The sequence below is a fragment of the Eptatretus burgeri genome, chromosome 5, assembly GCF_056783735.1.
Source record: "Eptatretus burgeri isolate ZD-2024b chromosome 5, Ebu_testis_v1, whole genome shotgun sequence".
Lineage (NCBI taxonomy): Eukaryota > Metazoa > Chordata > Myxini > Myxiniformes > Myxinidae > Eptatretus > Eptatretus burgeri.
The window spans coordinates 75,261,543-75,287,330 of NC_140965.1; the positions used below are offsets into that span (position 1 = coordinate 75,261,543).

Genomic DNA, 25,788 nt, shown 5'->3' on the forward strand with positions numbered 1-25,788 from the left:
ACATTTCAAACCTCGCCAAAAAAGCCAGTCGCCTACTGGGAATCCTCCGTTGTGCAAAGTCCTTCCTCGGCCCACCTGAGCTCCTGACCACTTACAAAGTTTTCGTCCGCAGCCTGATGGAGTACCGCTCTCCCCTCTGGACTGGTGCTCCTGCCTCCCACCTTTCTCGGCTTCACGCTGTGGAAACCAAGGCCTTTCGGATAATTGGCATCTCCCGCGATGAGGCTGAGTCTTTGGGCCTCTCACTCTCTCACCGCAGGTTGGTCAGTGGTCTTTGTCTTCTGGCGTCTCCTCTCTGGTCTCAACCCCCCCCCCCACTCCACCCTGCTCTGTATGTGATATATCCCCACCACATTTCCTCAGGGTGCTCAAGGTCCACCAACAACCCCCTTCTGGTAAAACTACCAATATCACAAATCACTGCTCACCTTCATACTTTCATTCCTCTTTTTTCCCACCTTTGGAATAAACTCTCTCATGCTATTCAATCCCATTCTTCCCTCCAGGCCTTCAAAACAGTTGTTCACCACCACCTATCATCCCCCATCCAAATCCTCAATCTTTTCTACCCTCGATAATCCACCCAAGCCAACCTCCTTCAAATTCCCTGCTTTCTTTCCTGAAAGTCCCTGTAATGCCCATGTTCCCAGCCCCATCCGTCTCCCTTCCACAGATCTCCTAATGTCTCTGTTCCCCACTGTTTTGTCCTTCCCACTCCCGCCCTCTCGTCTCATGCCCCCCCCCTGCTGTGCGTTATGTGTTAGCTCTCATACGAGCCTCGACAAGGTATACCAAAAAAAAAAAATCCAGATCCGGATTCGGATCTTCACCAAAATCTAATCAGCTCGTCCTTGCCACACACCCAACATGTTCACCACATTTCGTCCGAATCTGTCCACAATTTTGAGATATCACGCTCTATCGGTTCATCACCATCGCTCAATGGTGAATCATTAAAAAAATTCCAGTAGTCGGATCTGGATCTTTACCAAAATCTAATAATTAGTTTGTCCTTGTCACAGACCAAACCTGTCCACAACTTTTTGAGATATCCTGCACACAAAGACAGTCAGACAAATAGAAAGGGGTGAAAACATAACCTCCTTCACCTTCGGTGGCAGAGGTAAAAATGTGCACTGAATTGCAGTTTTTTTGGTATTTTACCTTTTGACCCCATCCAAGGAATAAAGACATTTACCCCATCCTCAGAAGTCATCCCCAGGGGGGCAGGGCTAAAATGATACTGCTCTTAAACCTTCTCACCATGGGATGGTAATAACTACCAAGTTTGATGAATTTCTGCACACTAATTTAGGAGGAGATAGCGTGTTGGACGGACAACACAGACAGCCGATTACAATACCCACCGTTTTTTTTTTTTTAACAACAAAGCATGGAGATAAAAACAAAACCGACAACTACACAATGATGGACAGAACATATTACATTTACCCATGCAAATCATGGAGTGACAAAATGCAAGATTTCTATGTATATCGACACGATACAAGTCAAGGTATGCTTTGCAAGGCCAACACCATGCAACAACCCATGACCTTGTAGACAGCACCCGGGAAGGGGCCAAACACTTGAAAATTAACTTGTCGAGAAAGAATGGCAATTGCACTCTAACCAGCAAAATCTCCCAAAAGTTGCTGTAAGATTGTATATATTTATTGATGGCAAAGATGCACGAGCTGGTAAATATAAATGCATGCAGGTGGTGGCTGCAGCAGTTATCATTTCCGACACACCTGCTGCACTTGAAAGCTGATAGTGGGTCCTCTTGGCAAACGGGCAATTTTCTGAAAAAAAAAAAATAATAAAAACATGATTAACAATCAGCAGGCATCATTCAGTTGATACAGTGAAAATGTCATAGAATTGTGAGACTTCAGTAATGCTTCATTTAGTAATCATTAAATCGTTACCTCTGCCACTGAAAGTGGACAGAGGTGATGTTTTCACACCTGTTCATGTCCGTCTGTGAGCAGAATGTTTCAAAAAGTTGTGGACGAATTCGGACGAAATTTGGTGGACAGGTTGTCTGTGTGTGTGACATAGACGCTCTAAAACGAGCGTATTATGAGATTATATATATTGGTGAATATCCGGATCCGGATCTGAGAATTTAAGTGATTCTTCACCATTAAAAAAAATACATACCACGATATCTCAAAAGGTTATGGACAGATTCAGATGAAACTTGGCGGAAAAGTGTGTGACGAGGGCAAATCAAATAGATTCTGGTGCAGATATGGATATGAGAATTTTTTTAACATGGTAAATGAATCTTCACCATTGAGAGATGGTGGTGAAAATGATATACTGGATAGCATGATATTTCACAGTAGTGGATGAGTTATGACAAAACTCAGTGGACGAGTTGATTAAGTGACAAGAACAAGACGATTCGATTTGGTTTGAGGTCTGAATTCATAGCTGGTACAAAACGTAAACTGTTCAGCCTGGCGGAGGTATGTGCTCTACCAAGTGCCATTTTAGTTGCCTCCACCACCCAAGGTGGGTGGAGGTTGTGTTTTCACCCCTCTGTGAACATTATATCGCAAAAAGTTGTGGATGGATTCAGACAAAATTTTGGTGCAGAGGTTGGGTGTGTGACAAGGATGAAATGGCTCGATTGATTTTGGTGAAGCTCTGCATCCCATGATTTGTAAATCATTCTTCACCATCAAAAGATAGGGCCAAAAACAATATACAGTATGATGTTTCAAAAGGTTATAGAACAAGTCAACTCTCAAGGATCACTGCTCACCTTCACTCTTCTTTTTTTCCTGCCTTTGGAACAAACTCACACACACTCTTCAATCCCACTCTTCCCTCCAGGTCTTCAAAACAGCTGTTCACCACCATCTCTTATCTTTCCCCATCCAAAACCATGATCTTTTCCACCCCCGTTATTCCATCCCAAACCCACGTCCCTTCAAATTAACGGCTTTCATTCCTGAAAGTCCCTGTCGTGCAAGAACCTGAAAGTCCCTGTAGTGTCCATCTTGTTTACTCTGTGTATCCCACCCCATCCCTCTCCCTTCCACAGATCTCATGTCTCTATGCCCCATTAGTTTTTTTTTCCTTCCCTCTCCTGCCCCTCTTGTCTCTTGCATGTTCTGTGTGGTTTTATTTTTATTATTATTTTTTTTTTGTATACCTTGGTCGAGGCCCGTATGAGAGCTAACACACAACTCACAGCAAGGAGGCATGAGACAAGAGGGGCGGGAGTGGAAGGGACAAAACAGTGGGGAACAGACACATTAGGTGAACTGTGGAAGGGAGAGGGATGGGAATGGGACGGGGAACATGGCGAAGAGAAGATGGACATTTCAGGGACTTTCAGGAAGGAAAGCAGGAGAAATGAAGGAAGTGGGCTTGGGTGGATTATCGGGGGTAGAAAAGATCGAGGATTTGGATGGGGGAAGATAAGAGGTGGTGGTGAACAGCTGTTTTGAAAGCCTGGAGGGAAGAATGGGAAAGAATAGAGTGAGGAAGTTTATTCCAAAGACGGGAAAAAAGAGGAATGAAAGAGTGAAGATGAGCAGTGATTCGTGATTTTGGTAGTTTTAACAGAAGGGGGTTGTTGGCGGACCTTGAGCGCCCTGTGGAAATGTGGTGGGGACAAATCGCAGAGAGAGCAGGGGGGGCAAGGCTGGAGAGGAGTCGGTAGAAGACAGAAAGACCACCGACCAACCTGCGGTGATTGAGTGAGAGGCCCAAAGACTCAGCTTCATTGCGGGAGATGCCGATGATCTTAAATGCCCTGGTTTCGACAGCGAGAAGTCGAGAAAGGTGGGATGCAGGAGCACCAGCCCAGAGGGGAGAGCAGTACTCCATCAGGCTACGGACAAAAGATCCTTAACTTTGCTTTCTTTGTGTGTTAGCTTTCTTAACTTTGTGTGTTAGCTTTCACACGAACCTCAACGCTGCAAACAAAAAAGAAAATGAATTTGGACAAATTTAGGTGGACAGGCTGAGTGCGTGACAAGGAAGAAGATACAATTTTGGGGGAAGATCCGAATCCGAAATATTTTCAAGTGATTCTTCACCATTGGATGAAGGGGCCAACAATGATATTGGTTGCGGATTCGCGCCCGCCGGCGTGCGAGCGGCCACGTAACTCGAATCGCGGCACGTCGCCCACCGGACGGACAATCCCGTCGTGACCCTCTCGGACTAACGCCGGGAACTAGTCACGGGTGGGCCTTTCGGCCTCACCACGATCGTGCCAATCGGCCCCCTGCGTGGGATAGGGTTGCTCGCCAAATTCGACCTACCTAAGTACCCACACGGAGGGTAGACCGGGCGATCGCACCTCGCCGCAGGTCGACTTCGGACACGGGCCACTTCAAGCGACCCGTTCCGTACTATCGGGATAACCGAGCGGTGTTATAGTCGGCCTCGACGGTTCGATTAATTATCGGGCGTATTTAGCCCACTAGCAACCCTTTACGTGAAGTAAGATGGAGATTCAATGAAAGAAAAGACGAAGCGAAACGGGAAAAACAGTTCAACATAAAGCACATTTATTCCGCGGCAAACGGAAAGCACACATATACAATTATACACCAAAAGCAAATGTAAAAGAAGAAGAAACACACAATAATGCACAAAAAGCAAATGTAAAAGCAAAACACAATGCAGATCTACCACCGACTACCGAGCAGACGGCAACACTTATACAGTTTTACTTCACAGACGGCGCCGACAACACATATACTCAAAGCAAAAGAAAAAGGGACCACCCTCCACGATGAGGGGGGCAGACGGGCCTGGGGCCGAGACCGCGTCGAGCCTACCCGTCTGGTGATGAGCCGCAAAATGACGGTGGCGCGCCGACTCCGCGGGCCTCGCTGGCACTGCCTGGTATGGGGTGGAAACGGGGCCCCCTTCTCGCACTATCTCAGCGCGGGGGGAAACAGGAGGGGGTTGTTGATGCTCGGGGGAAGGAGGATATCTCGCTGGCTCGGGTCCCGCGACGAGCGTCTCCACCGCGACCTCGGTCGCGTTACCGGCCTCTCCTCTCCGCAGCTCCCAGACTCTGACACGAGCGCCCTCTCGACTGCCTTCGCCGCCGCCACCTCTCCAACTCTCCCACTCTCCTCAGCTCCGTCCAACTGCTTTCTCCGACTCTTCTCTTCTCCACTCTCCTTGACTGACTCTTTCCAACTTCCCTCCCGGCGAGCGAACGCGGCCCTTTATAGCCCCCGGGGCCTCGCTCCTTCACCTTCGACCCTTTACCTCTGGCTGGCTCCCCATTGGACAGAGGAAAAGTGGGCGTGAATGCTTTTTGATCCATGAATCTGCATATAGCGATATTACTCCGACGCACCTGGAGGCGGGGCCAAATCGCCCCATGCTCGCTGATAGGACGGAACAGAAGTGGGCGTGAATAGTTTTTGATCCGATTTCTTCGGAAAGGCTGGTGTTTCTGCACCCGCTGCTCGGTGCGCGCCCTGCACGAGTCCAGTATCGGTGCCCACAAGCGGCGCGGGGATGGCGGTGATGCGATGGTTGCGAGAGCGAGATTTGAAGGCAAGGGTCGTGGCTGTTGTTGTGGAGCGGCGTTGCGGTTGGTGGTTGTTGTGTGATGGCTGTTGAGACGTGGTTGGTGGTGGTTGTGATGGTAGTAATGGCGGCTGTTCCAAAATAAAGATAGTAAAAGAAAAACGGCTATCTGGAGGGGTCGCAGCCCGAATGAATGACATTTATTCCCTCTAAACAACGGGTTTGGGCCTAACTACACATATACTTACAGAGATATCTCACCTAAGGGAACTGAATGGTGGTTTGCGAATTTCGTCAACCACAACACTACCCCCTCCCCTTTTTACAGACTCGTCCCGAGTCGTCAAATTTTCGTGTGCCATCATGTGTAGTTTTCCCCTAGTACATTTTACCTACGGATCCCTGAGTGCGACATTCATGGTATTCGTGTCACCAAAATAAATAACCTGAGGGCTGAGTAACTACCTAAACAAACCCACTCACACGGACGACTTAAATAAAATTGCCGGCGCTAGGACAGACATGCCGGGGGCGCACTCATATTTACAGTACATCTTAACCTTAACTTACAAATTTTACACTAAACCATGGCCCAGGATCAATGAACTCTGCAAAAAGAAAGCAGTTAGCAGGGAGCCAGGCTGCTCGCATGCAGTCTCTGGCTCAAACAATGCAGGTGACAGGGAACGTGGCCGGCTGCTCACTCGCAGTCCAAAGCCTTCCCTTTTGAACTGAACGCAGTGAACCACAACGGTGCATGGGCTGCACAAACGCAGTCTCCGTGCCAGCTCAAGTGGCACACGCAATGCACACAACGAATGGATGTATGGATGGATGAATGGATGCACGCAAACACGGTGCACGGGCCGCCACTGCAGGCCCGTGTTGTAGCTGCCAACAGGGCAGTTCTCGCAGCTTGCAAACTGTTGCTTTCTGATCCTGGCGCACATGGCAATGAACAGGGGGGGGGGGGCAAAGCAAAAATTGAACGGGGCTGGTGAACAGGGGCAGTGGGCATGGCATGGCAAAGGTGATCAGGCAAACACAGCCCGCAGAAGAAGGCCGCTGCAGGCAAACACAGCCGGCAGACGAACTGGCCGGCACAGGCCTTGCAAAAAACAGCTGCAGATGATCCGGCCGGCACAGACCTTGCAGCACAGCAGCTGCAGACGATCCAGCCGGCACAGGCCTTGCAGCAAAACAACAGCTGCCGATGAAGTTGGCCGGCCTCTGCCTTGCAGCAACGCAGCCAGCAGATGAAGCTGGCCAGCCTTTGCCGTTCAGTGGAGGTTGGTGGAGAGAGTGCGGTGGTGCTGGCCATTCGGAAGGCGGGCTCGGACCTACCCTACGGTCTCCCTCCCAACCTATCGCCTTTGCCTGTCATTGTCTATACCCACTCCCTTAATTTGTCAAACCCCAATTTAGCCCCAATTTTTTTTTTTTTTTTTACTTCCCCACTATAAATCGTCCCCTAACCCCCTGTACCGTCCTTGTTCAGCTAACCTATCCTGTCACCTAGCATACTCCCAACCTCTACGTTCCCTTCCCGGAGGGGAACAAGGGAGAGCTAGCGTCCTGTGTCGAGGCCCAACGAAGCCTCAGGATGGCCTCCCCAGAGTTCAGCGATCTAACCCAAAGTGGGTCCAGCGGCCCACAACGAGAGCGAGGGGATGGATGGTGCGGAGGAGTACACTTCCTATCTACCCTAACCATTTAACTGTTAAACTACCCCGGGGCTTTCAACAAGCGCCTCTCGCTTAAACTATTGGTTCTAACAACCCAGATTCCCGTCGCCTGTGTTGGTGTCCTCACAATTTCGGGCTTCGCCCCCCAATTTTCTCTCCGTGCCCTCACACGGTCTCATGGCTGGGACACGTGGCTCCCTTTGGCAGGCACGACCCTCTGCCGAATCTCCCGCTATGGCACCCCCGGGCACTACACTGCCTCCGAGCCTACCAGCTCCCTAAAAACCGGGGAGTGCCCCCCATGGCACCTCCCCTGAAACGCACACGTGGCAGGCTGGCTTCCCAGGCCCCTTTCCGTGGGTCACCCGTGCCCACAACACTGCCCACGCGGCTAATGGCGCCCCGGGCCCCCGCACCAAGCAGGCGCACCCATGCCCACTATGCTATCCCGGCCCCCCATGGGCCCTTGGCCTCCCACGGCCGACTAGCCTGGTGCCCGGGATACCCACTCAGCGATACTCACTTTTCGCAGCCACGCTCCCAGCCCGTCAACAGGGCTCCTGCACCCCTCCAAATGGGTTTCAAGCCTACATTCACACCAACAACAAAACGACCTCCATTTTTCAATTTAACTAACCCCCTAACTCACTCTACACTGACCCCGGGGTCTCTTGGGCGGGAGTCACTCCTCCCCCCAATCACTCATCGCACCATGCATTCCCCATTCGCTCCATTCACACAGACCCGCTGGCCTCACTCACTCATCATGTACTCACCTCACAACTTTTCAACACACACACCGCTGAACTCTGCCATCCTTCTAACTACATCCCCTAACTAACTCGTGCTCCCACGTCGTCCCTTACACTACGTAGCTAAACTACGTCCCCTCTACACACTCTCTATCAGTCACTGTCTCCAAATAATCCCATTAATCAATTTCCCAACCTAAATCTCGCTACAATCCCTCCAACTAATCCATTCCACGGGCCCCATGAGGACTTACCCCTGCCCCATGGAGCCGGTCTAGCTAAGCTAACTCTTCCCCCTAACTAGTTTCCATCCTGTGCCCTGGTCAAGGGGGTCTTCCACCCCTTGCCCAGGAATCCTGTGCACCCGAAAGTGAGGCTTGCTTTTTTTTTTTTTTTTTCTTTACATGCGCAGCACCAGCGCGGCAACTCACAGCTCACGCACTTTGCACCTGCCCGTGACGTCATGCAGCTGCACGTGTACCTCGTCCCTCCTTGGACGGTACCATCTGGCAGGGATACCCTTCCTGCCGGATTCCAACCCCACGTGCAGCCATGACGTCACCGTGCGCATAAAAAAACACAAGCCCCACGTCTCGAGGGGTTCCCCACGCGAACACATGTGCTTTGCCCGTTGGAGCTTAACACACACGATCGCGTGGAGAACCTGTCCGGTCCAAATCCATAATCCTGCCTAAACTTTGTCCGTCCGCGGGATCGGCAAATCCACCGCGTGCGTTTCCGGACCGGGACTTCACTCTCGCAAGCGAGCACGTGGGGGCCTCGTGCGTTGCACAGCACGGACCTCGTGCTCGCGGCTGGGCGAACCCGGCACGGTCCCCGAAACAACTACAGCCGCTACTCGGCTTTCTTTCCTCTGTCGCAGTCTCCGTCTCCATTCCACACACGCACTCCCGCGTGTTACGACGCTAACACACCTCACCATTAAACTCACACCGGGAGACGCGGCTGCATGTTCACACATGCCGACCGACATCTCCCTTACACACAACGACCTTGCACACGCTGTCTCTCTCACACTCGGCCGCTCACTCACGCATGCCATTTCCCTTGCACACGTGGCTCCACTCACTCGTGGCCTTTCACTCACTCGTGCCATTTCCCTTGCACACGTGGGGACACTCGCCCGCGGTGTCTCACTCACACACGCGGGGGTACTCACCCGCGGTGCCTCACTCATACTGGCCGTTTCATCCACACACACGGCCTCTTCCACACACGGTGCCTCATCCACACACGGCGTGCTGGGAAGCACGTACTCCGGCACCATCGCCACCACACCACTCACACACGGGGTCGCTTCCACACACGGGGACGCACTCACACCTTGCACCACACACACCGGGACAACCACACTGGGGATTCATGTCCCCACAAGGGTCTCCGGGGCCTCTATACCCCCCAAGCTCTCCGTGCACCTGTTCGCAGCACTCCTCCTCTCAACCTCGCAAAGCACGACCGAACTCACCTGGTCATGACTCGCCTCAAGGGGGCATACTCCCTCCCCTCGTTCCTGGAGGAGGCCATCCAACTGCTCGCACCGGGTCTCTACCCAGTCCGCGAGCTCACCCCCATTATCCTCCACTACCTCCGTGTGTGTGCCTCACTTACCCCGTCTTCATCGTGTAGTCTTCCCTCGATCGTTCCCATCTCCCGTGTCTCTGCCAACTCAGTCACCTCTTCACCCTTTACCTCCCTTGTCTCAACTATTATTTCCGTCTCTTCCCTTGTTATCTCCCTCGTGCACGTCTCCGTCACCCCAATTAGTTTGTCCCTCCTGGTTACCGTCACTTTTTCCGTCACGACCCTCGCCCAACACGTCCCCCGAATTATTTTTTCCTTACCCGCCTCCACCGCGGGCCCGACAGCCGTTGCACTCCCTCCCAGCTCGTTCGCTCCCACACGTGGCGTCGCCATTTTGAGCTCCCCGGTTACTGCCTTCATGCCCGCCTGCAAGCTTCGGCCCATGTTCCGCGTCTCACCCCGCAGCCCTTTCATTTCTTCCTTCATTTGCTGTGTATTCGCATCCATCTTTTCGTTCATGCCTTTTATTTCGTTTGTGTTTGTATCCATCTTTTCGTTCATTTGTTGTGTATTCGCATCCATTTTTTCGTTCATTTGTTGTGTATTCGCATCCATCCTCGCTGTCATTGCCGCCAGCATGGCGCATAGCTGGGCCATGTCAGGTGCGCTTGGGTGAGCCGTTTCGGCAAGGATCGGGGGGTTTTGGCAGAGAGGGGGAGGGGAGGTGTCATACACCGCGGCCGCCGCCGCACCTATTTCAGGCTCTGGGTTCAGTTGGGCGAGTTCGTGTTCCTGCACAACCAACATTTCCTGCACGGGGTTTTCATCCTGGACCATGGATTCTACACATTCTACATCCATTTCTAATACCCCCGGCTCGCGCTCGCCTTGAGACGCCATCTTATTTCTCGTAAAGGGTTAATTTAACTCGCTCGTAATTTGGAGGGAATCGGGGGTCGCTCCTCTCACCCCTGGACCGATTCCCGTGAATTTAGCTGGAGACAGGAGAGCCCGTTTTCCCGTTCTCCGATACCAGTGCCGCGAGGAGGGCGATGAGTTTATATCGCACGACCTGACACCAGTGTTGCAGATTCGCGCCCGCCGGCGTGCGAGCGGCCACGTAACTCGAATCGCGGCACGTCGCCCACCGGACGGACAATCCCGTCGTGACCCTCTCGGACTAACGCCGGGAACTAGTCACGGGTGGGCCTTTCGGCCTCACCACGATCGTGCCAATCGGCCCCCCGCGTGGGATAGGGTTGCTGGCCAAATTCGACCTACCTAAGTACCCACACGGAGGGTAGACCGGGCGATCGCACCTCGCCGCAAGTCGACTTCGGACACGGGCCACTTCAAGCGACCCGTTCCGTACTATCGGGATAACCGAGCGGTGTTATCGTCGGCCTCGACGGTTCGATTAATTCTCGGGCGTATTTAGCCCACTACCAACCCTTTACGTGAAGTAAGATGGAGATTCAATGAAAGAAAAGACGAAGCGAAACGGGAGGAACAGTTCAACATAAAGCACATTTATTCCGCGGCAAACGGAAAGCACACATGTACAATTATACACCAAAAGCAAATGTAAAAGAAAAAGAAACACACAATAATGCACAAAAAGCAAATGTAAAAGCAAAACACAATGCAGATCTACCACCAACTACCGAGCACACGGCAACACTTATACAGTTTTACTTCACAGACGGCGCCGACAACACATATACTCAAAGCAAAAGAAAAAGGGACCACCCTCCACGATGAGGGGGGCAGACGGGCCTGGGGCCGAGACCGCGTCGAGCCTACCCGTCTGGTGATGAGCCGCAAAATGGCGGTGGCGCCCCGACTCCGCGGGCCTCGCTGGCACTGCCTGGTATGGGGTGGGAACGGGGCCCCCTTCTCGCACTATCTCAGCGCGGGGGGAAACAGGAGGGGGTTGTTGATGCTCGGGGGAAGGAGGATATCTCGCTGGCTCGGGTCCCGCGACGAGCGTCTCCACCGCGACCTCGGTCGCGTTACCGGCCTCTCCTCTCCGCAGCTCCCCGACTCTGACACGAGCGCCCTCTCGACTGCCTTCGCCGCCGCCACCTCTCCAACTCTCCCACTCTCCTCAGCTCCGTCCAACTGCTTTCTCCGACTCTTCTCTTCTCCACTCTCCTTGACTGACTCTTTCCAACTTCCCTCCCGGCGAGCGAACGCGGCCCTTTATAGCCCCCGGGGCCTCGCTCCTTCACCTTCGACCCTTTACCTCTGGCTGGCTCCCCATTGGACAGAGGAAAAGTGGGCGTGAATGCTTTTTGATCCATGAATCTGCATGTAGCGATATTACTCCGACGCACCTGGAGGCGGGGTCAAATCGCCCCATGCTCGCTGATAGGACGGAACAGAAGTGGGCGTGAATAGCTTTTGATCCGATTTCTTCGGAAAGGCTGGTGTTTCTGCACCCGCTGCTCGGTACGCGCCCTGCACGAGTCCAGTATCGTTGCCCACAAGCGGCGCGGGGATGGCGGTGATGCGATGGTTGCGAGAGCGAGATGTGACGGCAAGGGTTGTGGCTGTTGTTGTGAAGCGGCGTTGCGGTTGGTGGTTGTTGTGTGATGGCTGTTGAGACGTGGTTGGTGGTGGTTGTGATGGTAGTAATGGCGGCTGTTCCAAAATAAAGATAGTAAAAGAAAAACGGCTATCTGTAGGGGTCGCAGCCCGAATGAATGACATTTATTCCCTCTAAATAACGGGTTTGGGCCTAACTACACATATACTTACAGAGATATCTCACCTAAGGGACCTGAATGGTGGTTTGCGAATTTCATCAACCACAACAATATATACTGTTGTGGTTCTACAAAACCACATGCCTCTCAAGCAATGGCACCCAACATACAGTGATCCACAGGCAGTTATTTCGTTCATCTTTGTGCAGTCAGACCTCCCCTCATGTCTAGTGGGTTAATGGGATGAATTGCGTTGCAGGGGTGTAATAGTTAGGTTTATTAACTAGCTCTATCTCCTATTATGATTTCTACTCCAACCCTTTCCTTTTAGCCATGGTACAAGGAAGCAAGCACACATGCCATGCAAAATGCAATGAGTAATAAGCACACTACAATGCCTCCCGTGGCTTGGAACCACCACACTACCTCCGCCATGATTTCATTCAAATCTGCACGCCAATTTCCAACTGGCATCTCACCTTGCTTCACACCTCACTCACCACTTCAACCAGAAATGCCTCCCGTACACAGGAAAAATATTCCCACACCCCCTCGTACCACTGCATCGCGACAATTCGCCTCTATACAGAGAAGTGCTGCACGACTCGGTCCGATGAATCCGTTTTCTTTGAGATCACGTGGATGGCCGTGTACGTGTGCGCAGTTTGCCTGGGGGAAGTGATGGCACCAGGATGCACTGTGGGAAAACGACAAGCCGGTGGAGGGAGAGTGAAGCTCTGGGCAATGTTCTCTTGGGAAACCCTGGGTCCGGCCATTCGACACGTGTCACCTACCTAAACATCGTTGCAGACCAGGTAGACACCCCTTCATGGCAATGGTATTCCCTGATGGCAGTGGCCTCTTTCAGCAGGATAGTGCACCCTGCCACACTGCACATTGTTTGGGAATGGTTTGAGGAACATGATGGTGTTCAGTTCATGGTGTTGCCCTGGCCTCCAAATTCTCCAGATCTCAATTCAAATGAGCATCTGTGGGATGTGCTGGACCGATAAGTCCGATCCATGGTGGCTCCTCCTCACAACTTATAGGACTGGAAGGATCTGCTGCTAATGTTTTGGTGCCAGATACCACAGGACACTTTCAGGGGTCTTGTAGAGTTCATGCCTCGGCGGGTCGGCGCCGTTTTGGCGGCACACGGAGGATCAACAGCATATAAGGCAGGTGGCCATAATGTTTTGGCTCATCAGTGTAAAAGGAGTCCACAGAGCCGTTTGCCCTCTTCTCTGCCCCTCTCAGGTATTCGTTGTCTTTGCCCTTCAATGGCTCTTCACCCGCTTTCGGTGTGCGATTGCGAGGATGTGCTTCTTCTTGAGGACCAGTGTGGAGCGCACGTTTCCACGAGCCCTGGCAAAGTGATTAAGCCGGAGATAACACGCTACATCTCGAGGTGGGAACGCTCAGGTGGAGCGTCCCACGGAGGTACACGCTATACACACAGACCTATACACGACAAGGTTAAGGATCTTTTGCCTCACACATCTTCTCTCCTCTCTCTTTTTCCACCTCTCTATCCAATTTCCTTTGGACGCACAAAAGAGCATCATTACTGATTCGCAATCCCATTTTCCTCTGGCAAGACACCTCACTCCACCCCTCCCCCCCCATATTGCACTACACCACACTTTCCACTCTCACACCTTAGACACCATCAGTATGCCTCCCTCCTACCTCTCCCGAAGCATACTGGGTTGAATTGGTCTGTCGACTGCGCCAGGTATTACGAGGCCCTTTATCCTCATCTCCTCTTTTTCTCTCTGGACTATATCCAATCTTCCTTGGGTTTGTGTATGTGTGTATGTGTGTATGTGATGGCACCTGTCCTAATCCAACTTAAGATTGTAGAAGTTATAACGGGATAGGTCTGCTCTGTGTCTGCTTTTGTAAGACTGCTTGCCTTTTGTCGCACAGGACAAATGCCTTGCTATCCGCTGCTGTACATCCAAATAAACCCAATTTACTGTGCCACATACCCTTCCTCACCATTGTAAATAAATGCTTTGTGTAGGAATGTTCCCAGCTCGTCTTTGTCTTTTTTTCATTGAGGTGTCGTCCATCAGATGGCTGTCTCCTTGGGTTAACCTGAGGAGGTCCCTTCGGGTGGGTGCCTGGAATGTCCTATCCCTAAGAGGATGATCACCTGTCTCTGTTATCATCTGAGCTCAAGCGTTTGGACATCGGTATTGTAGCACTCTCTGGAGGTTTGGAGACCGGATTGCGGAGAGCTCATGGAGGGTGTGGTTTCACCTACTATTGGTCTGGTCACTCTGATGGTTACCTATACCCAAGGAGTTGCTGTAGCTGTGTCCAATAAGCTGACCCCAATGACAATTGAGGTAACACCGGTCAACGAGTGTATTATGAGACGAAGGATTCGTCACTATGTGGGTGTCATTTCCGTGATCTCTGTATATGCTCCGACTGAGGTGCGTGATCTCACCATGAAGGACATGTTCTATGCCACGCTCGAGTCTGTGGTTGATCAGTGCCCCCGGCGAGATACACTTCTAATCTTAAGAGATTTCAATGCATCGACTGGAATGGATAGGGATGGTTATGAGACGTGTGTTGGGCCCCATGGGTCTGGAACTGTGAACGAGAATAGCACTAAGTTCCTTGACTTTGCAAGAAGTCATGGACTTAGAGTGGCTGGTTCATGGTTTCAGCGTCCACAAGCTCATCGCTGGAATTGGTATTCCAACGCTGGCAGTGTGGCAAAGGAGATTGACCCTGTGCTCGTTGATGGTCGCTGGAGAATCATCCAGAACTGTAGGGTCTACCAGAGCGCTCAATTCCTCAATACTGACCACCGGCTTGTTGTAGCAACTCTTAAATTGCAGCTTAAATCCAGGAGAATGACACCATCCCAGCCTCGGCTGGATGTTGGCAAGCTTAAGGATGAGAGGGTAGCTGAGGAGATTGCGAACAGGCTGAGTGGAGATTTTGGGGGTCTGGATGCTTTGAGGGATCCTGAAGAGTTGTGGAGTGTCTTCAAGATCACCGTCCTTGATGTTGCTGGTGGATGTCTTGAAACTCACTGTAGGGTGAAGAAGAATTTTGTCTCTCAAGGGACACTGGATACCATTGCCCAGATTCGCAGGGCTAGGCTGAATGGCGGAGATGAGCTGTTCAGGGAGCTGAGGCGTAAAACTGTATGTGTACCAAGGGTGAACAAGGAGGCCTATGTGCCAGGAATCTGTGATGGGGTAGACTGTAGAGCATCACTTGTGGTCAAATGATTCTCGTCGTGCTTACAGGAGAATTCACGCATTGCATTCGTCCAAGCCCGTCCCTCGGTGTGCTGCAATTAGAGCAGAGGGTGGTGGGCTCTTTACAGAGGAGTCTAAAGTGAAGGCCCGCTGGGCCGGTTACTTTGAGTGACTGTACAAGGCTGATCCACCATCTGTGGAGTTGGATGTCAGGGGTGTTACAATCCCAATTGCTGACCCTTCAATAAACTGTGATCCACCTTCGTTTGTGGAAACACAAGCTGCGGTGAACCGGTTGAAATGGGTTAAAGCTCCTGGGATCTGTGGCATCCATGCTGAACTTCTCAAAGCTGGTGGAAATGCTAAACTCATGTCATTACATGCAGTTCTCTGCTTTGTTTGGAACACAGACATTATTCCATCTCACTGGAAGGAGTCTTGTTGTCCCTCTCTGGAAAGGGAAAGGTGAACGCCAGGACTGCAACAACTACCGAGGGGTGACGCTGCTCTCAGTGCCAGGCAAGGTCTTTGTTCCGATAATTATTGATAGGGTTTGCCACCATCTGCTTGCGCACCAGCGTCCAGAGCAGTCAGGCTGCACAAAACAGCAGAATGACTCCTTTTCTCTATTCAAACTGGTTGAGTGAGTGATTTATATATTGCAGGCCCCTGGATGTCTGGATGGGTTCTGCCTATTTCTGCCAAAGCTGTCGCTTCGCTCCATGTCATTCACTTTAGGTTCCCACCTACTACAACCACCAGGTCCACCTCTTCCCACTTTCACTTCCTCTGTAATTTTCAGCACTTAACTTCACCACTTTTCTGACTCCCCCCCCCCCATACTTTCAGGTGTTCACAGCCACACTCAAATATTTCCATCGACCATCTGCAGTGCCATACAAGCATTCATGAATCGTGCCGAGTAGGACTCCTCTATGGACTGGGTCCACTATATCTCACCTTGCACTTGTGAAAGCAGTAGAATCCAAGGCTCCGAGGGTAGCTGTAGTCACTCAGCAGGAGGTTTGACTCAGGGACCGCTCCTCTCTGACTGTAGACAGGTTGGTGGCCAAGCAGTTTCACTCACCTCACATCCTGTCTTGCCACACTTACCCACTATCACTCAGTGATTTTTGTCCTCTTGAGTGGATTGCATTTACTGAGCCAGCAATCCAAACCTCATTTACCTCCCCAACTCTCAGCTTGCTTCACTGCCACTCTTTTCTCTTCTGACTGTGCAATCACCTCCAAAATTCTGTTCAATTACATCATTCCCTCCACTCCAAAATGGAAAGCCATTACCATCTCATGACATCACCTATTATCTCTGCCTTCCCTCTCCATCTCACCTGCCCTCTTTCACATTTTTCCCTGCTCGGCAGGATTTCCTGTCGACTCGCGTGCTTTTTAAACTTAATCCGTTTATTCATTCCTTGGCCAATTCTCTGTCAGTTCACCTCTACTCCACTGTTAACATGTCAGCCTCTCACTCCTGTTGTCAGCTCTTTCACGAGCCTTTATAATTAAAAAATAGCACCGCAAAGCGGGCGTAACCCCTCAGCCCCTTGACGCAAACAAATTTCAAGATGGTGGCCATATTGAAAATCGCAGCACGCCCATTTTCGAAAGGAACCTTCCTCTACTCAACCCCAACACACCCTGCAAAAATGGATTTAATCGACAAGGCGTTCTCCTCGAAATTGACGGAAACCAAAAGTTGACAGACGGACGGACGCCCGCCCGGACAACGCCTATGACGACAATACCCCTTAGCCAATTCGGGCTGAGGGGTAAAAATAACAAAAACAACAACTTCCTTATGCTACTCACAAGGTTGACACTCCTGTCCGTCTTGCTCAAGATGATAAAGTGAGTGACTCCGAGGGGTCCAGCCACATTAACAAAGTCCTTGAGAGAATTCCTCCGCTGAGCCTAAAAATAAATAAATGAAGCACAGTTATTGGCACTGGTATAAGAGAGAGTAGAAATTAGTTCAGTGCACAATTCATTACAAATCCCATTCACATTGTAATGATATTTTGTTCTTGCTGGATATTTCCGTATCATTCATGCTGTTTTCGCTTTTCCACATCGAGCCCGTGCTTAGTTGAAGGTAGGGATCCAGTAGATACCTGGAATGCTGTAGAAGCTCTTCAAGAACATATAATTAAGGTCTGACAAACAAATTATATATATATACACATTATAAACCCTGTAATATTGCAGTATATTTTTGTAAGTGCTTGTGGAAGTAGACTTGGTGAAAGAGCTATGATAAAATTTGTTTGCCAAAGGTATGGAAGGATTTTTGAAAACCCACTGGCATGTTGATTATCAAAAAAAAATAAAAATAAGAATAAATAAATAAATAAATTATTGTACCATGCTCTCCACAGAGATTACCAAAGCAGTTTGGTAACAGGTGTTACCAAAGCAGTTTAATGGCAAGGGTTATACTGGGTGGTTTGCCATTGCCTTCCCAGCATCACTTGCCTGTGTTCTATCCTTTTAAATACTAAGCATCAAGCAAGGATGCAGCAAGTATCAATATTTTTTGAAATTCAAAAAAAAAAAAATAATAACTCTTTGTGACGACTCAGCCAGGGTTTGAACCACTGACTTCCCTAACTCAGAGCTGACACTCCAACAAGTCTGATATTCCAATAATTCCCCCCCCCCCCCACAAGGAAGTCTCAAGTTAAATGGAATACTTTTTAACATTACTATAATGGTGGGGAAGGGATACAATGCAACACTCAAAAGCGAACTACATCATGTGACAGTCCAAGTTATTCTGCCCAATGAACGAAAATACACATTTATTCATTGCAACATGTGCCGTTTAAAGCAGAATCACCGTTTCCCTTTATGATATGAAACGAGCAAGCCGGAGGGACGCGGGCCACCTCTGTGGTGGTTTGTCTCTCCAATATATTTTTGGGAGATTGTAAGAGCAGGGAAACAGGGACAGCATGGGTGTATCAATGTCGCTTGCCAGGAGCCATTGACGGTGCAACTCGTCTCGCACGGCCAATCAGCAGTGTCTCACGACTTGCTTTGTCCGGGCATTTACAATGTGAATCATGAAAACTGTTCTGCCCGATTCAATGGTTTGTTGACCATGTACTGCTCGGTTTCCGGGCGATGAATATAGTACCATTTTCAACTTCGTGCAATCACTGGTTTGGGAGGAGATTCAAAACTGACACAAGGACAATGGATCTCAGGTAAGGTTATTTAATTGCAACATGCACTCAATCAAAGTTTAGACATCGTGTATGTCTAAACTTTAACAACAACAAAAAATATATATTGTCATTTCTATTGTGGAGCACCGTGAATGTTTGGTTGTACCTTTCATTTCATAAGCATCAAGCCTTCCTCACGACTTTTTGGTACGCGGGCACCAGCAGTGACCACCATTTTTGTTGTGTCTGTCTGTCTGTCTGTCTGTGTTTGTGACTCTCTCCAGAGCATAGCTCCGTGACGTTTGATGCGATCTTGATGAAACTTGGACACAAGCTAGATATCATGGTCTAGTTGTGTCTTTTTGTATGAGGGGCATCCCACGCCCCTTTTGGGCGGAGCCACGCCCACTTGAACTGTTTATTTATTTTTTTAAAAATATTTTCTCAATTTTTTTCTCGCAATTTCATTTCCTCGAAGCTGTGCGTAATGTCCATAAGTACAACATATACATATATACATATATATATATATATATATATATATATATATAAATCCAATTTGATTTGGTCAATTTTGACGGAACAGATTGGTTTTTATGGTAGGGCTTCCTCAATAATGTCCTCGAACCATCGTCACCTTCCGGCTTGTATAATTAATTAATTATCCCACCATCCCATGCAAAGGCATTCCTGCCAAGGCCCCTCCATATGTTTTTGTAACAATAGGCACGCCATTGCACCAAACCACTTCAACAAGTGGCCAAATTTACAAGTTAACATTGTCCACGTGACAGCGTCATTATGAATCACAAAGGATTTGTGTAACCATAACAACCTGGAGAACTGCTGAGCATGGGAATTTTTTAAGATACCATTACGACTACGACGAGGCTCGTGGAGAATGTTGTGTACACACAGCACATCATCATCATGACGTGTATTCCCAATTATGCAGACATTCTATATACTTTTTTTTAACAAGCCAGAAAAAATCTTTCGATCAGACCAGGTGCCATCACCACCACTTTACTCGAATTATTCCCACGTTCTTCTTGTCGCGTCAACTGGGAAGATTCTTGAGCCAAGTCTTTCACTGATTGGCTGGCCAGGCATGGCGTTCGACTGGACTTATTTTGGGAAGGAATTTGTAATTCGTGTCCGGTTCAGGAGATAACTCGTTCACTGTGGGACGCCCAGCTCGACGTCCGAGGGACGGTGTACTCGGTGATGGCAGTTTGTAGTCAGGTCGGGATTCGAACCCAACGCAGGACAGCCGAGAGGCGAGTGTGCGTACCTCTCGGCCACGTGACAAGCCCTCACCTTGAGGTGTGAGGCGGTGTAAGGCTGCAGGAGTTTCCGAAGTTCGGATATCAAAGCCTCCACGTTCTTCCCCACGACGCCGCGAGAAAACACAAACGAATGAGGGACCGAGTTGTACACCTCGTCCACCACCGTGTCCGCATCGGCGGCTGCCTTGCGCTGCTTCTTCGGCTGGAAGGAGGAAGATGACAAGGCTCGAGCTGTCAGTTCGTCAGGTACACTTCAGGCCATGGACCTTTATCTTGTTTAAGTTATTATTTTAAACAATGATAGACGACAAGTTCAACTTAATACCTTTAAAACGAAACAACATAACCTTCGAGTGGATACAATAATTAAATAATTACATTTCACTACTCATTATGTACCTTGGTCCTCATTTTGCCGGCGAGAAGGAAAATGTTCCCTGAAAACACGAGAACTGATGATCAAGAGCCGAAACAGGCGGAACACGTGGATCACCGAACTGTACTACAGTGGGCCAATAACTGTTGGGAGGATTCTTCTTCTTCTTTCAGCCCATGACTGCTGGGAGGATTCTTCTTATTATTACTATTCGTCTTCTTCTTCTTCTTTTACTATTCGTCTTCTTTTCAGCCCATGACTGCTGGGAGGATTCTTCTTACTATTCCTCTTCTTCATCATCTTTTCTTCTTCTTCTTCTTCTTTCTATTCGTCTTCTTCTTCTTCTTCTTACTATTCGTCTTCTTCTTCTTCAACATGACTCGAAAAGTTGCTTCTCCATGTAAAACACCTCTTTTCTTGCATCTGCTGCTTCATTTACAGGTGACGGTGATTATTTATGTAAATTTTGGAATCGAACAAATTTTAGTTTTTGCGTCACGATTTTACTTTTGCACTTTTTTACGTTTGTATATCGTCGTCACCCTTTGATTTTGCCGATTGTGGAACTAAATAATCCTTTACTATAATTCACGGACCGGTTGTTGTATACGGAGAAGAATCGGGTCTGGACCACATGAGGACAACGACACGCTTCTTCTTCACCCGCCATATCTCTCTACTCTTCTTCTTCACCCGCCATATCTCTCTACTCTTCTTCTTCTCACCCGCCATATCTCTCTACTCTTCTTCTTCTCACCCGCCATATCTCTCTACTCTTCTTCTTCTTCACCCGCCATATCTCTCTACTCTTCTTCACCCGCCATATCTCTCTACTCTTCTTCTTCTTCACCCGCCATATCTCTACTCTTCTTCTTCACCCGCCATATCTCTCTACTCTTCTTTTTCACCCGCCATGTCTCTCTACTCTTCTTCTTCACCAGCCATGTCTCTCTACTCTTCTTCTTCACCCACTATATCTCTATTCTTCTTCTTCTTTACCCAATACCACATCGCATTGTGAAACGCCCTCATGCGTCCAAAGTGGAATTAGCATTTCATGGTAATTATACGAACATGACAGAACAGCGGTGTCTGTCGCACTACTGCTCCTTGTTATGTGCTGAACAAACGCCTTCACGTCCGTATTTCAGTAAAGGAGCCGGCCCGAGTGAAGGACGCAGAACAACGCCATTGCAGGACGTTTGTTGTGCGCATGCGCAGCCTCGGCGCTACGTCATGACGTCATTCGACGTACTACTGCGCTCCTCCCTCCGATACGGGGTAATATTACAATTCTGATGAAGCATTTCCACGGACACCATGAACTCTAAACCGTTGAATGAAACTTCAAATCCATTCATCTCCTCAGTTATTGTTTTCACAACAGTTGTTACAACTTGTACACAAAAGGAACATTTCTTTACAAGGAATAACAAGGAAATCCAACACAGGTGGAGGGCATTCATCCCATCGTGCCTGCTCGAACCCCACCACCAACCCATGTTCACAAGATCCAAGGAAGAAAATCCCCCAAAAAAGTTTTAATTAATGAAATTTTTTTTTTGTTTTTGTAGTTTTTTTTATATTTTTTTCCTTTTCTTCCCCTCAGTCAGGGGGCTTGGGCTTGGTTAGAAACACACATCAACCACACAATCCCCCTTGACAAGACAAATCAACTGACGATAACCTCAACAATGTTTCCGAACGTTGGAACTATAACAAACACAAAATGTACTTAAACCATCATCAGCATTTTCTTTACTCACACAAACTCTCGAACCCACAGTTGTACAATTCAAGTTGAAGAACTACAGATCTAACCTGGATGGAGGTTTGGACACTCGAGTGGACCTTCTGACGGGTGGTGGTGTTATGGTTACCTCCTCACTGCCACCTGGTGAGGGTGAATGCTGGTTTCTCATTTACAACAGTTTTTTTTTTAATCTCCTGGCTCTGGTATTGGATTTAACCAAGTCTGGAGGTTCTAAACTAACAGGAAGACTAATCAAGGGGATATCTCGTCTTAGTTCTATCTCAGGAAAGTAATCTCTATCAGCTTTGGTGTTTGCTCTCGAGAGTCATCTGCGATCAAATGATCTGTGTGTACATATCGACAGTTATTTCCCGGTATCCTAACGAGGTACGTTTTAGGACCTTTAATTTATACGACTGTACCAGGTATCCTCAGCCTGGTGTTGGTTTAGTGGTTAGGGTGGTGGCTTGGAATCCTAGGGTCCTGAGTTCAAGCTCTGTTGGCCGCTGAATTAAAATACACCAGGAGGTTGACTCCGCCTGTCATCCTTCCGAAGTTGGCAAAATGAGCACCAGTGTACTGGTAAGGGGGACACTGCATCAGCGGCATAGCCGCGTCCCAACCAATGATGCAACCAGCAGCCACAGGCTGCACTCGAGGGGAAAAAAAGAGAGAGAGAGAGAGAGAGAGAGAGAGAGAGAGAGAGTGAGAGAGAGAGAGAGAGAGAGAGAGAGAGAGAGAGAGAGAGAGAGAGAGAGAGAGAGAGAGAGAGAGAGAGAGAGAGAGAGAGAGAGAGAGAGAGAGAGAGAGAGAGAGAGAGAGAGAGAGAGAGAGAGAGAGAGAGAGAGAGAGAGAGAGAGAGAGAGAGAGAGAGAGAGAGAGAGAGAGAGAGAGAGAGAGAGAGAGAGAGAGAGAGAGAGAGAGAGAGAGAGAGAGAGACCAGGTATCCACTTCTCTTTTCCTCCCGTTAAATTTCCACCACGTACCGGCTGATACATGTCATACTGATGAACGCGCAGGAGGAATCCGTCATGTTGAAATTTGGAAGCTATCTGCTTCGTTTTGACTTTTCGTTGTGGACACGGTTCCACTAACGGAAATCGAGTTCTTGGAGTGCGTTTTAGGAACAGTCCTGCGGGTGTTATCCCAGTTGTGGTGTGTTCCTATAATTCAGAAATACTTTTGCTACCCTGTGTTGTAATGACAATGAATTATCTGGTTTCTTGAACATTCTCTTGAATGTCTGTACACTCTTTTCGGCCAATCAATTTGAAGAGGGGTGGTATGGAGGGCATAAGGTATGTTCAATACCCATGGATTTCAAAAAAATTAACAAATTTGTCCGCAATAAATTGTGGGTCCAACCCGTATCTCGCAAATATGGATCGTAGGACCATGATCAAACCAACAGCGGTGGTGCTGGACATAAGGAAGACTTCTAGCCATTTTGAGTAGCTGTCTTCAACCACCAGAAAATTTTGACCTTTAACCTCTGCATTACAGACATAAAATTATTATTACTATTATCATAAAATTATTATTATTACAGACATAAAATAAAGATTTTCCTTTATTAAGAACATAAAGTCTTTTTTTTAATTTCGTATGCAGCCTGAGATTGCTGGTTTGCATAATTTCTGGGAACACAGCTGTGCCGCTGATGCAGTGCCCCATTTCCAGTAAGCTGGTACTCATTTTGCCGACTTTGAAAGGATGACAGCCTGCATCAACCCACCTGGTGATATTTAACAGTACAACAGGGGCTCTAACTCAAGACCTTAAGATCTTAAGGCAGCCACCTTAACCGTTAAGCCAATACCAGTCTTATTTTCCTTTATTGAGAACATGAAATAAAGTTTATTTTCTTGAGTTATTAAGATCATAACACTTACCTTTATTAATAATAATAATAATGATGATGATAAACTTGATCCAATATTGCGACGCCGATGTTGATGATGGCGATGATAAAGACGAGTCGATAGACAAATATTATCTCACTACTCCCTGCACATGTGTGATCGGGCCAAATTCAGGAAGACTCGCCTTCCTATTCACGTTCTGATTAGTGTTTAAAATACAATATAACTAACATTCGATTAAAACAAGGTGTTCCTCGATCATAAACTGACAAGACAGACAGATGGATGGACGGACGGACGGACGGACATGATCCAATTGCTTAACCCCGCTTTTCACTTCGCGTGCGCTGGGTAACTAGAAAGCATCTCAAAATGCAAAGCCCATCCAACATGGATGGGCTTTGATCAACCCCTTCAACTCTGCTAAGTACACATCCGCTCTGTACTTGAATTAAACTTGACGAAAACAACAGCGAAAAAAAAAAATGTACATTTTATCAATTGGTGTTCTCGAAATTCTCCGAATTAAAGGTTTGTTGAAAACTATTACAAAAGCTCAATTATTGGTTCACGAAAAAATATTTTCACGAAAAAAATAAGTGACCACTATATTCGTTATTGTTGTGTGTCTGTCTGTCTGTCTGTCTGTCTGTCTGTCTGTCTGTCTGTCTGTCTGTCCCGAGCATAACTCAGTGGGTTTTGATTCGATCCTGATAAAATTTTGGTGGGAGGTTTATATCATGATCTCGTTGTGTTTTCCTGAAAATGGTTGTAGTCTGCCCATTATGGGCGGAGCCACGCCCAAAAAACATGTGTTTTTAGGGGGTAGCTGATTTCAATTTGCATCTTCTCCTAGGGGGTTTGTCGAATCTGGCAGTGGTTTTGGTATTTGGTTAGCCCAATGGCACCTGCATAGCCCCACGGAGCTCGATTTTTCATTTTCGTCCCAAGGTCAAGGCCACAAGGTCACGAACTTAGAAAATTGCGAATTTTGACATAAAAATCAGACGACCGCCCAAACTTTGAGAGCTCGGATGACAATATTTTTTATGCATAATCTTGAAGTCATTTCCCACCTAAAGTCTTGAAACCATTTTGCTCTATCTCGAACACCTTGCCCGTGGCGCCCCCTTCAAGTTTGTTTTTACGCTGATTTCATCAAAGTATGGATAATCCGATGAGTGTGAAATGCCACATAGCCTATATGATGTTATATTGTTCCTGGAATGTTCCAGAGGAAGTTTTGCACCAAAGGTCATAATCCTTGACCTTTGACCTTTAAAGTTCACAAAGGTCAAATTTTCATAGTTGTGGGAATCAAACCAGGTTTTCGACCTTCTTCGACGAACTAACTCCATTAAGCTATAGCACGTATCCTGTTTCCTTATTTTAATGTCCACAACATTGTTTTGTGACCTTTAAAGGTTATGCAAAGGTCAAATTTTTAAAGTTGTTGAACGAAACCGTGTTTTCGACATTTTGCAGCTAATAACCTGTCACTCGTACCACATCATGTTGATCATTTTTATAACTTGGTCAAACATTATCACATTGTCTCATCCTTGACTTCTGAAACAATCTACATCGTCAAGTACCGCTCGGGAACCATCGTAGTCTTCAGACTTGTTTTTTTTGAAGTTATGCTCTGGGCACAGACACACAAGCGATTGCAAAACCCCGTTCCACGCATGCTAACAAATATAAGGTAAAAGAAACCTTGAACTAATTTTATCAGTCCACATGCACTCTGTTCTCATTATACTCATCGCTCTGGGGTCCTCAAAACAGTATTGGTTGCTGCATCATTTTAGTCTTCAGGATGTCACCTTAAAAAGTCATATAATGTGCACAAAATTGAGGAAGTGGTTTGAAACAGACAAGCCAAG

The 25,788-nt window shown here is 48.2% G+C and overlaps 1 protein-coding gene across 1 annotated transcript in view; it reads right to left on the reverse strand.

The window, feature by feature from the left end:
- Positions 1 to 20,609, reverse strand: part of PPAN (peter pan homolog) — a 41,717-nt gene extending 21,108 nt beyond the window's left edge. The window contains 4 exon segments of the mRNA XM_085882450.1: positions 1,755 to 1,805; positions 17,265 to 17,366; positions 19,943 to 20,113; positions 20,311 to 20,609. Of these exon segments, the coding sequence (XP_085738576.1) occupies positions 1,755 to 1,805; positions 17,265 to 17,366; positions 19,943 to 20,113; positions 20,311 to 20,322 (336 nt within the window). The 5' untranslated portion in view covers positions 20,323 to 20,609.
- Between the last annotated feature and the right edge of the window lie 5,179 nt (positions 20,610 to 25,788).